At 55.5% G+C, this 9,879-nt stretch overlaps 2 protein-coding genes across 5 annotated transcripts; one reads left to right on the top strand and one right to left on the bottom strand.

Moving 5' to 3' along the window:
- The first annotated feature begins 1,542 nt into the window (after nt 1–1,542).
- LOC111148112 (transmembrane protein 150A) lies at nt 1,543–7,017 on the top strand. Of its 4 annotated transcripts, XM_022504528.1 has the most exons (7): nt 1,543–3,553; nt 4,011–4,058; nt 4,401–4,487; nt 5,072–5,139; nt 5,461–5,588; nt 5,795–5,972; nt 6,246–7,017. In XM_022504528.1, exons 1-7 carry the CDS (start codon nt 3,489–3,491, stop codon nt 6,485–6,487), a joined length of 816 nt encoding a protein of 271 aa, XP_022360236.1. In that variant the 5' UTR covers nt 1,543–3,488; the 3' UTR covers nt 6,488–7,017. The 4 variants fall into 4 exon arrangements, with proteins under 4 accessions (XP_022360236.1, XP_022360235.1, XP_022360234.1 ...); XM_022504527.1 differs by lacking the exon at nt 5,072–5,139 and having other exon boundaries at nt 1,543–2,877; nt 3,373–3,553; nt 4,011–4,487; XM_022504529.1 differs by lacking the exon at nt 5,072–5,139 and having other exon boundaries at nt 3,528–3,553; nt 4,011–4,199.
- LOC111148114 (ring finger protein 181) lies at nt 6,972–9,526 on the bottom strand. The gene is made up of 5 exons (XM_022504530.1): nt 9,409–9,526; nt 8,642–8,772; nt 8,353–8,462; nt 8,096–8,170; nt 6,972–7,818 (listed from the first exon to the last, which is right to left on the bottom strand). Exons 1-5 carry the CDS (start codon nt 9,492–9,494, stop codon nt 7,759–7,761), a joined length of 462 nt encoding a protein of 153 aa, XP_022360238.1. The 5' UTR covers nt 9,495–9,526; the 3' UTR covers nt 6,972–7,758.
- Between the last annotated feature and the right edge of the window lie 353 nt (nt 9,527–9,879).

The raw sequence follows: 9,879 nt of genomic DNA, 5'->3' as shown, positions 1-9,879 counted from the left end.
CCCAGCTGGCTCACGAGCATGAGACCTTTGCATATAGAAAGAGGGATGAGGACAGATTTTTTTCCTACCTTCAAGCCTTTGGGGAGAATCAGCATGGAATGTTAACAATTATTTGGAAAATTTTCAGCTCCCTCGTTGAATTTCCTATTTTATCCCTGAGGACTCAGATGGTCAAGAAGCCAAAGGCACCCACCCCAGATATCTCCAGTAGTTACAACCTTGAGTACATGGCTCCTTTGCCTTCCCAGAGCCTCCAGGATGAGAGGTTGGTTGCACTGGTTAAGTTGTGTTAAATGTATAACAAGCCATATATTCTTACTGTTTTTTCATTTCCAATGTTTCTGCTGTGTGAATGAATGAACTGTGCAAATTATTTGAAAATATTGGAAGGAGGTACTTTTCGAAAACAGTATTCTTTTTAAGCAATAAACTATTTTTACAGCACTGTTTTTGCCAAGGGTTTTGAAATCACTTGTGTACATAAGAAAAGTGAAGATTAAATGCCTGCCCTAAAGTCATTCAGCACCACAGAATCAGCACTTGAAATCTCATCTCTTGCTTTGCCTTGACTATTTTAAGAACCGTCCTGGTTGGAGCATAACAACTAGACTCACATAGCATTGGAGCTGGAAGGGACTATTAAAGATGTCTGCTCCCACTCATCTGATAAGTGACTCTACCCTGCCAAGTACCATGAAGAGTCCTTCCGTATTAGGGAGTTTTATCCTGGGGTAATTCTACTTTAGGGACTGCTGAGATTATCCTGCTAAGCCAAATTTGCCTCTTAACTCTAGAGTGCCCCTCTTACCCTCACTTTATGTTAGAATAGCTGGTTTCGGACCTAAGTAGCTTCTCAGGTCTTCCTCATGGTAACATTGGGATAGGAACCCAAACCTAGTTCAGCAGGATATACTAAGTGCTGACTAAGACTTACAAAGCTTCCAATGAGAGAGGAAGTGCTGAGGGTTCACAGCACCATTGGGCAGGTGAGGAAAAGGTGCCTGCTCCAAATGGGAATACCAAATGGGCAGAAAGATGGTGCTTCTCTGTGAATTAGAAAGCGACACCTCTGTGTCCTGGGACACAGAGCATGGCTGGCAAAAAGTGGACTGGATTTTCTACCCCACTGATCCTTCAGCCAGGTATTGTACAGTGATCATTCTGCACAACCATCTTTTTTTTTTTTTTTTTTTAAGATTTTATTTGACAGAGGGGCACCTGGGTGGCTCAGTGGGTTAAAGCCTCTGCCTTCGGCTCAGGTCATGGTCCCAGTGTCCTGGGATTGAGCCCCACATCGGGCTCTCTGCTCTGCAGGGAGCCTGCTTCCATCTCTCTCTCTATCTGTCTGCCTCTCTGCCTACTTGTGATCTCTGTCTGTCAAATAAATAAATAAATAATCTAAAAAAAAAAAAAAGATTTTATTTGACAGAAATTGAGGGCACAAGTTGGGGGGGGAGTCAAGGAGAGGGAGAAGCAGGCGCCCCACTGAGCAAGGAGCCCTACACAGGGCTCAATCCCAGGACCCTGGGATCATGACCTGGGCTGAAGGCAGACACTTATTTAACCAACTGAGCCCCCCTGGAGCCCCTGCTCAGCCATACTTCTTGGCCCTGCTTTATCTATTTGTCCTGAAGTGATTGAGGAAAGTGCTCTCCAACAGATTTTTGGTTTCCATTTTTACTTTCCATTGGGTCCAAAAAAGTTTGCTCCTTCAAGCCCTTGTGCAGTTTAACTGCTCCGTTTTTTCCTCACAGTACATGGCCCCCTGTTTCTGCACATTACCTCTGACTCTCCAATGCTGCCAGACCTAAGCCTCCCCTGCTCCTGGCTGCCTGGGTCCATGTTCCCTTCAGATAACCATCTGTCAGCCCAGGTGTTGTCTGACAGGGGTGCCAGCACCTGCTGGGCTTCTTATAGTGCCAGACACACTTTTAGTATGTGAAAACTATTCCCACCCTTTTCATCAATGCCCAAGGAGGCACCCGTGGCATGTACATTTTGGTGAAGTCTGTGGTAATTTATTCCCACACTATTTTGTTTCCTCTTCCCAAATTGCTCAGGGTCTCCAATCTGCCTCTCCTCTCTTGCTTACCAATACCTGGCCATGTGTGACCATGGGTATCCCATTGGTCTCTGTGGCCTTGAAGTAAGTGTTCATCAGCCAAGAAACATGTTTTGGACACTGACTTCTGGACAGTATTCTGTGTCCTTGGACACTTGAAAATAAGTATCTGACGAAAGTAGCCCTCCTCCAGAGTTTGCCGAGCGTAGGGAAACATAAGCCAAATCCAGGGCGCTTGAATTTTAACAGCCAAGGCTTTGTCCTCCCTTCTTCGCGGACCCGCCTCGCCTAGGACTGTCAGAAACGGGGAGCCGCGTTGAGCGAGGTTCCCCCAAGTCTCACTGTGGGCCAGTCCGGGCTGCAAAAATGTGCCCAGCGGCGAAGGGAGGCTTCCTCCAGGCTTGTGCGCGATGCCAATCACAGCCGCGCAGCCCCAGAGCTTCCCGCTCCCCCGAAGCTCCCACTTCAGAAACAAGGTAGGGAAACTCTGAGCACCTCGGAATCGGAGCCTCCGCCCCAGTCCCACCCCACAGCGCTCAGGACCCTAGAGGTCCGGGCGCCGCCCACGCTTCCACCGCCCTCTGGCGCGGGGGCTCGGGAGTTGTAGTCTCCTGCCGAGCGCGGGCGCGGGGGCCGGGGCAGCGCGGACTCCACGTCCCGGCGGGCGGCGCGGCGCGGCTGGGGCGCTAGGGGCGGGGCCGCTCGGCCCTTTAAACCTTCCAGGGCCGCTCCGAGGGCCGCAGCCAGAGACGGCGCCACGAGGGGCCGAACGGGGCGCAGCGGCGGCGGCGGGGACGGCGGGGCGCTCCGGAGAGGTGCGTACTGGGCCCCTTCGTGTACCCGGCCCTTGGGGGTCCCCTGGGGAGGCTCCTGTCCCCAGCTCTCGGGGGGCTCCCGTGCGCCCCGCCGGGTTGTGGTTCCTGCGCTAACCCGCCTCTCCCCCGCGGCCGCCGGTGGTCAGGTGGTTGCCTGCGCGCGGCCGCCGCTCCACCGGGGCCCGCACCCGCCCGCAGGCTCTCCCTGGAGCGGCCCGCCGGGACTGCCTTGACTGCAGTCCCTCCCCCGGCCCGGCCCCTCCGGCTTGGGAACGGGACACCCTCCCCAGACGTTACGGCCCGGCCTGAGAGTCTGGGCGCACCGATGGCATGCGGGTGGAACGTGGACACCCACAGCGGAGGCCACAAGGTGTCCACGTTCTGGCGCGGGCTCAGACCCAAATGTGGGCGCTGTGAATCCGGTGCTGGCCACCTTCCCACACCGGCCGTAGCCAGACACTGGACCCTGGACTTTGACCTATCTCTCTCCACCAGGCCTGGGCCGCTGATGGTTTTGGTGAAGTATCTTAAGGCAGCTGGGCCGGCCCCCTCTTTCCCACCTACCTCTTGTCCTTACCCCCACACCACCACCACCCTGGCTCCCCTCCCTCATGACCGCCTGGATCCTCCTTCCTGTCAGCTTGTCAGCATTCTCCATCACGGGCCTATGGACTGTGTGAGTAAAGAGGGGGAGGGGAAGGGAGAGAACAACTAAGGGACAAAATGGGCCGAGGCCGAGGGGGGCTGGGGTCCAGCCAGGACCCAGCAGGAGCTCAACGGCACACACAGAGTCCCTTGTCCTGCTGTGGGCTCCAGGGTGGTCTCCAGGATCACTCTAGCTGTCTCCAGAGCCTGGCCTGGTGCCTGGGCACACAGCCCCTCTGGACAAGCTGGCACCACTGCTGTCCAGTAGTGTGACTCTGACAGACCTTCTAGCCAGGGCCACTTCCAGAGGTCCTCGAGTTTGGGCCATGCTGTGGGTTCTCGTGTGGTATCAAGCTTCAGGGCCGCCTCAACTTGAGTCCCCAGCCAGGACAAAGGCTGAATGGGGCCAGAATGGGGAGAAGAGAGTCTGTGGCGGATAGCTGGGCCGGGAGGGCCATGGGTGTGAGGTGACAGCTCTGCTCCTGCAGGTATGCCATGGCCGTGATGAACCGCCACGCGTGCCCTGTGGAGAACTGGTATGGCGTACTCTGCAGACAGCCTCCCTCTAAAGCTCCCTTCATCTCTGTTCCTTCTCGGGTCAGGGCAGCTACAAGCCAGACGGAGACCCTGGGCCTCACTGCTCTTAACTGACACTGGCAACGCCTGCCCCTCCCCAGGCATGGCTCCACGCTTGTCTCCCTGTTTCCCACTGTCCCTTCACCCCTTTGGCTTCTGCCTCAGGCCGGTTCTGGGGGGTGGGCTCTTCTGTCCCTGCCAGCAGAAGTCTGGGAGGGCGGTCCCCAAGAGGGCCCGAGGCTGCGGGCTGAGAACCTGGAAGAGCCCCTTTTCCCCAGGCTACTCTCTTTCCTGCCTGCCAGGTCCTACAACGAATCCTGCTCTCCTGACCCCGCCGAACACGGGGGCCCTAAGACCTGCTGCACCTTGGATGACATCCCGCTCATCAGGTAGAGCCGGAAACCGGCAGGTCAGGGGGACCCAGGCCCTCGGGCAAGACCTGTACCACAGTCTCAGCAATAAGGAGAGGATTGAGATTACTTGTAACAGCCCTCCGTGCGGTCACTGTGTGTCAGGCACGGTGCGGAACGCACTTCGTGCGCAGTGCCATTCAGTCCTGCCCGCATCGGGGCAGCTACCGTTCCTCCATCTTGTAGGCAAGAGAACAGACTGAGGCATGTCCCCGTCCCGGTCACACAGCTGGGAAGTGGAGGCACCTGGACTGAAGCTCAAGCGCTCCAATTGCGCAGCCGCAGTTCTGGCTCAAGGGAAGCCAGACTGGCTGCAGGCCTTGACAATCTCAGGGAGTCCAAGGAGTCTCAGGCATTCTCTCACCTATTGCACAAATGAGCTCTGCTTTGGGGGAGGGCCTAGCCTGGGGGTAGCTGTGCGTGATACATAACCGGCCCATCTCATAAATCAGTGGCTTGCCTGCTAAGGAACAGGCACAGATAAAGCAAGAGACAGATGGGCCAGAATGGGGGTGCTAGTGCTCCTGCCCCTCTCTCACTCTGTCCTTGCCCCCCACCCCCAGCAAGTGTGGCACATATCCCCCAGAGAGCTGCCTCTTCAGCCTCATTGGCAACATGGGTGCTTTCATGGGTGAGTTGTGCCCTCAGCCCCCGAGCCAGCCCAATCCAACCCACTTCCCCAACCCCACCCCAGAAAGGCCCATGAAACTCTTGTTCAGTGTAGCCCACCCCACCAAGGGTGAAAGCAAGAGAGACCATTTGTCTCCCTTTCCTTTAACAAGGGCCAAAGTCTCCCACACAGCCACCCTGCTGGCCAAAGCCTGAGGAAACCCAGTTCACTACCTGCCCTTTATTCCCTTTCAGCCCTCAAGAGTGTCTGGGGGGTGGAGGGGGGGTAAGTTGGTGGGAGGAGGGCACCAGTGCTGGCTCCACCTGTGCTTTCTTCCCCCAGTGGTCCTGATCTGTCTGCTGCTGTATGGGCAGCTCCTGGAGCAGAGTCGTCATTCCTGGGTCAACACCACGACACTCATCACAGGCTGCACCAATGCTGCGGGCCTCGTGGTGGTTGGCAACTTCCAGGTGTGCCCACCTGCCTGCCTCTTAAACTTTCACTAGCAGGGCCTGGCTGTCTGCAGCTGCCCTCAGTCCCCTGAAGACTGACACCAGTGGCAAAGCTAGCCCTTCGAAGCTGAGGGTGGGGAGATAGGGGCTGGAGGGCGGAAGGGGGTAAGAAGGGTGCTGGAGGTGGGGCTGCTTCACAGACCAGCCCCTCTCTCTGGGCCCAGGTGGATCACGCGAAGTCTCTGCACTACATCGGAACTGGTGTGGCCTTCCCCGCTGGGCTGCTCTTCGTCTGCCTGCACTGTGCCCTCTCCTACCATGGGGCCACTGCCCCCCAGGACCTGGCTATGGCCTACCTGCGGATTGTGCTGGCAGCCATCGCCTTTGTCACCCTAATCCTCAGTATCCTTCCAGGACAGCCGGGAACTCCTCCTCTAACCCAGCCTTCCCCCCCACCCCACACACAAGCCCCAGGGGGTGGGGGTGGAGGGAGGGGTGAGGGGTGGGGGAAGAGGTCGGCATACATATAGCCAGAAAATACTGCCCAGTGCGGTTTCCTTCTTCCCCTCCCAGGTCGTGAGAGGTGGCTCTTTGCCCCAGCTTAGCTCGCTGGGAAGATAGGAGTGTCATGAGCTTCCACGTGTCCTACTGCACACTTCCTTAGCCCCATTGCAGGCGGTGTCTTCTTTATGCACGAGAGCTCTCAGCTGCAACATGGGGCAGCCCTGTGCGAGTGGGTATTTGTGATTGACATCCTGATTTTCTACGGCACCTTCAGCTATGAGTTCGGGGCAGTGTCCTCAGAGACGCTGGTGGCGGCCCTGCAGCCTGCCCCTGGCCGGGCCTACAAGTCCTCTGGGAGCAGCAGCACCTCCACTCGCCTCAACTGTGCTCCTGAAAGCATCGCCATGATCTGAGGTCTGGGGAGGGTGGCTGGCCCAGCCTCTGCAGCTCTCCACCTCATTAACTTTGCATTTATTTTGTACCAAAAACGATTTTGAGAAAGTATTCTGCTGGGATAGAGGGTTCCTTGCTGCTGAAGGAACCACCATCCCACACCCACCTGTGCCACAGCAGAGCGGGCCAGGCAGCTGTGTGGGCTGCACACAAGCTACTCCCTGACTCTGCAGTGTTGTTTTTATGAAAGGTCACATAGCCTCACTCACCCAGCCAGCCCTTCAGGTGCCTTCTACTCCCCAGTGCTGAGGCCACACCACTGGGGTTTCCTGCTGCAGGAATTGGGGGCTGGGAACAGCAAGAGGGACAGAAGTCAGGGAGTGGAGGGGGGAGCACTACTTAGTCTGTGGGAAGGCCCTCTTTCGGGCCCACTGAGCTGCACTGGGATTCTTCACTCTGCCCTTTACTTTCCTTTGGGCAAATAATACAGCAGAACCACATGGGTATTTTAGTACTTTTTTTTAATCTATTAAAAGAATTCTAATTTGCATGTTTGTAGTCTGTTCAATAGAATCAAGCGAGGGCCTAAGCCAGGACAGCTTTCCCTAGGCAAAGGATAGGAGGAAACGCCTGCCCTCAGGGAGTCCTGGGTGCCCACTGCTCTTTTGAGAGCTGGGCTGCCAAGAAAAAAGGATGCCTTGTGCCATCCAAATACCCCTCAAGGGCTTGAAACCCTTTCCAGACCTTTAAACAGTTTGAAGAACTGACATGATCCTTCCCCCACTCAAAGTGTGGTTTGAAGTTTGCTTCCTTAGTAAGGGATATGGGGGGTGGGGGAGGGTGCAGGTCACCCATAGAACAACTTTAAAACAGTAGAAGCAATTTTCACAATGAAGCTAAAGAAAGCCTGTGGGATTCCAAGGTTGACTAAAAATTGGAGGGAAGAGAGATGTAGTCTAATTTTTCTTTACCATCTGCAAGTAGCCAGTGGATGCCAGACCCTGACATGATTTCTTTCCAACAATGAGCTCATAGGCCCAAGCACTGGCTGGTCCAGTGGCCAGGGTCTTAATCCAGGCTCCACTGCTCTCAGGCCAGTGGGCTGGCAGGAAGGGACACATAGCCTAGTGCTTTCTGTGGTTCAGGCCCATCTTCTCCAACAGCATTTAGGGGTACAGAGCCCCTACCCAGGCCTCTGAGCAATGCAGTGCAGGGTGGGTAAAGAAATCTTTAATGAGGATTCAAGGTACAAGAGGAAGATGTGAAGGATGGGTGGTCAGCCCCAGGCAGCTCATGTGTACATGGCTCCGTGAAGGTTCTCAAGTCGGTGCTTTTGCTGCTGCTTGCGAGCCTGAAGGAAAGAGGGCACACTGGGCATGGGCCATACCTGAAGGCCTGTGGGCGGCGCGATGGGACAACTATCATGGGGCTGCCTATCACTATTTTCAGGCCCCTAGCAGGTACATTGCCAAGGCTCTTGTCCCTTGCCAAAGTCACCAGGAAGGCGACCAGAGCCAGCGGCCCTGAGGCTTACCCAGGCCTGCTAAGGTAGGGAATGAAAACACTAAGGACAGGGCCTGAGGCATCCCCATTACCACCCAACCTCTCCACTTACCACCAGCCCCTACCTTATCTCGTCTGTGTTCCTCATAAGTATCATCATCAGTGGGCAGCTCATGGCGGCACAGGGGGCAGGAATTTGTCTGAGAAAAGGAGGGCAGTGTTTCAGCCCAGGTATGGTCTTCATAAGCTAACACCTGTCCCCTGCTCCCAGTTCCCACCCCTACCCCTGACCCTTCCCTGATCCCCTAAAAGTCCATAAACAGGAAGAGGCTTGAGAACTGGGCTCAGGGCAGGGTGAGGGGTGAGAGAAAGGAAGCAGTACCTTGCTTAGCCATGGTAGAATGCAGTTGGAATGGAAGATGTGATGGCAAGGCATCTCAATGGCAGTCTCCTCCTCCTCAAATTCCAAAAGACACACGGGGCACTTGAGCTCTTTAGGAGGGAGTGCTGATCAGGAGAGCTGCTACAGGCCTTACCTCCCGGCTCCCACTCCTGAAGGACATTCTTGCCCCAACCTGACCTGGAAAACTGAAGGGCTAGACCAGTCTAGCTTGGGAGAGGGTGGGTCTGGAAAGCCTGCCCCAAACAGCAGCAAGAATTAATGTTCTTACCAGCCTGGGAGCCCCTGATGACTGTCCTGGGAAGGTTCTCAACCACAGTCTTGGCAGCGGGTGGAGGCAGGTGGTGATCCCAATCTACTACCAACCCCAAGTCTTCAAAGTCCATCCTATTGAAAAGTGACCTGGGAAGAACAATGCATGTTCAGAACCAAAGAAAAACATACTTTCTCTTTGCCCCCACAATCCACTAAGCATTAACAGATAAATATACCCTGAACAGCTACTAATAACAGCTACCCCCGCAAATTGCTCGGTAGATAAAAAGCACAGTGAGAAATGGCTTCCAGTTGCTATAAGACAACCCCAAGCATGCAAGCTGTTTAGTCCCATTTTTACACATGAGGCAACAGGCTCAGAGAAGTTACTCGGGCCATGCAGAAATCACCTGGTAAAGCCAGATTCCAAGTGGCAGTGTTGACTTCCCTGCCTGCTCCTAACGAACGCACCTACTCACACCCACAAGGCCCCTCCACTGGCCCCATGACCCGTCTTCTGCCGTACATACTAGAACCGGCTGCCCTCCCGCTCCCGACTCCCCCCTGTTCACCAGCTCTAGTCTTTCCTACAATCCCCTTGCCCGGCCCAACCACGGATGACCCAAATGATCGACCTTCGTCGAATCTCATCCCCGGACTAACTCTCCAGATTATTCATCCGTCCTCTCCAGACTCTCTGCCCCATGTAATCTGCCTTCTCCAGCCAGCCCCAGCCCAGAAACCTGCCACCTGGGCCCCCACCTCCTAGCACCGCGCACCCACCTTGCGAGCTCCAGCAGCATATTGGTTCGGGCCTCCTGCTCTGAATCCAAAGGCTCGCAGTCGTGTTCATCAAAATAGGACGCCATGGCAGCCGGGGTGTCTGACACAGCCCTCACACCCTGATGGACTGCGGCCCCGCGGCGCTGGCCAATAAGCTGCAGGCCTGAGAGAGGAAGACCAATCAGAACATCCGAAAGACGGGCACAGAGACTCGTTAGGGGCCGAAAGCGGAAGTATTATTTCTGCTGCTTCTCGTTGGCTCAAATGAATCAGGTGACCAAACGCTAAAGCCAATGGCAGGAGATGAGGCTGGTCAGAAAACATCTGTTTTGGACTCCGAACCTAGGGTAAGCGAGGTGGGAGTGACGTGCGATTCTCGTCCACAGCGTCCTGGAAAGCCAAGTGTCGGGGCTTTAGGAGTCGTCAGTCCGTTCTGCGGCTCAGAGGGCCTAGGACGTGCAGGTGCTAGAG

The sequence above is a fragment of the Enhydra lutris genome, unplaced genomic scaffold (assembly GCF_002288905.1).
Source record: "Enhydra lutris kenyoni isolate GAN:26980312 unplaced genomic scaffold, ASM228890v2 scaffoldscaffold18, whole genome shotgun sequence".
Classification (NCBI taxonomy): Eukaryota; Metazoa; Chordata; class Mammalia; order Carnivora; family Mustelidae; genus Enhydra; species Enhydra lutris.
This window is presented reverse-complemented; position numbering and strand designations above follow the sequence as displayed.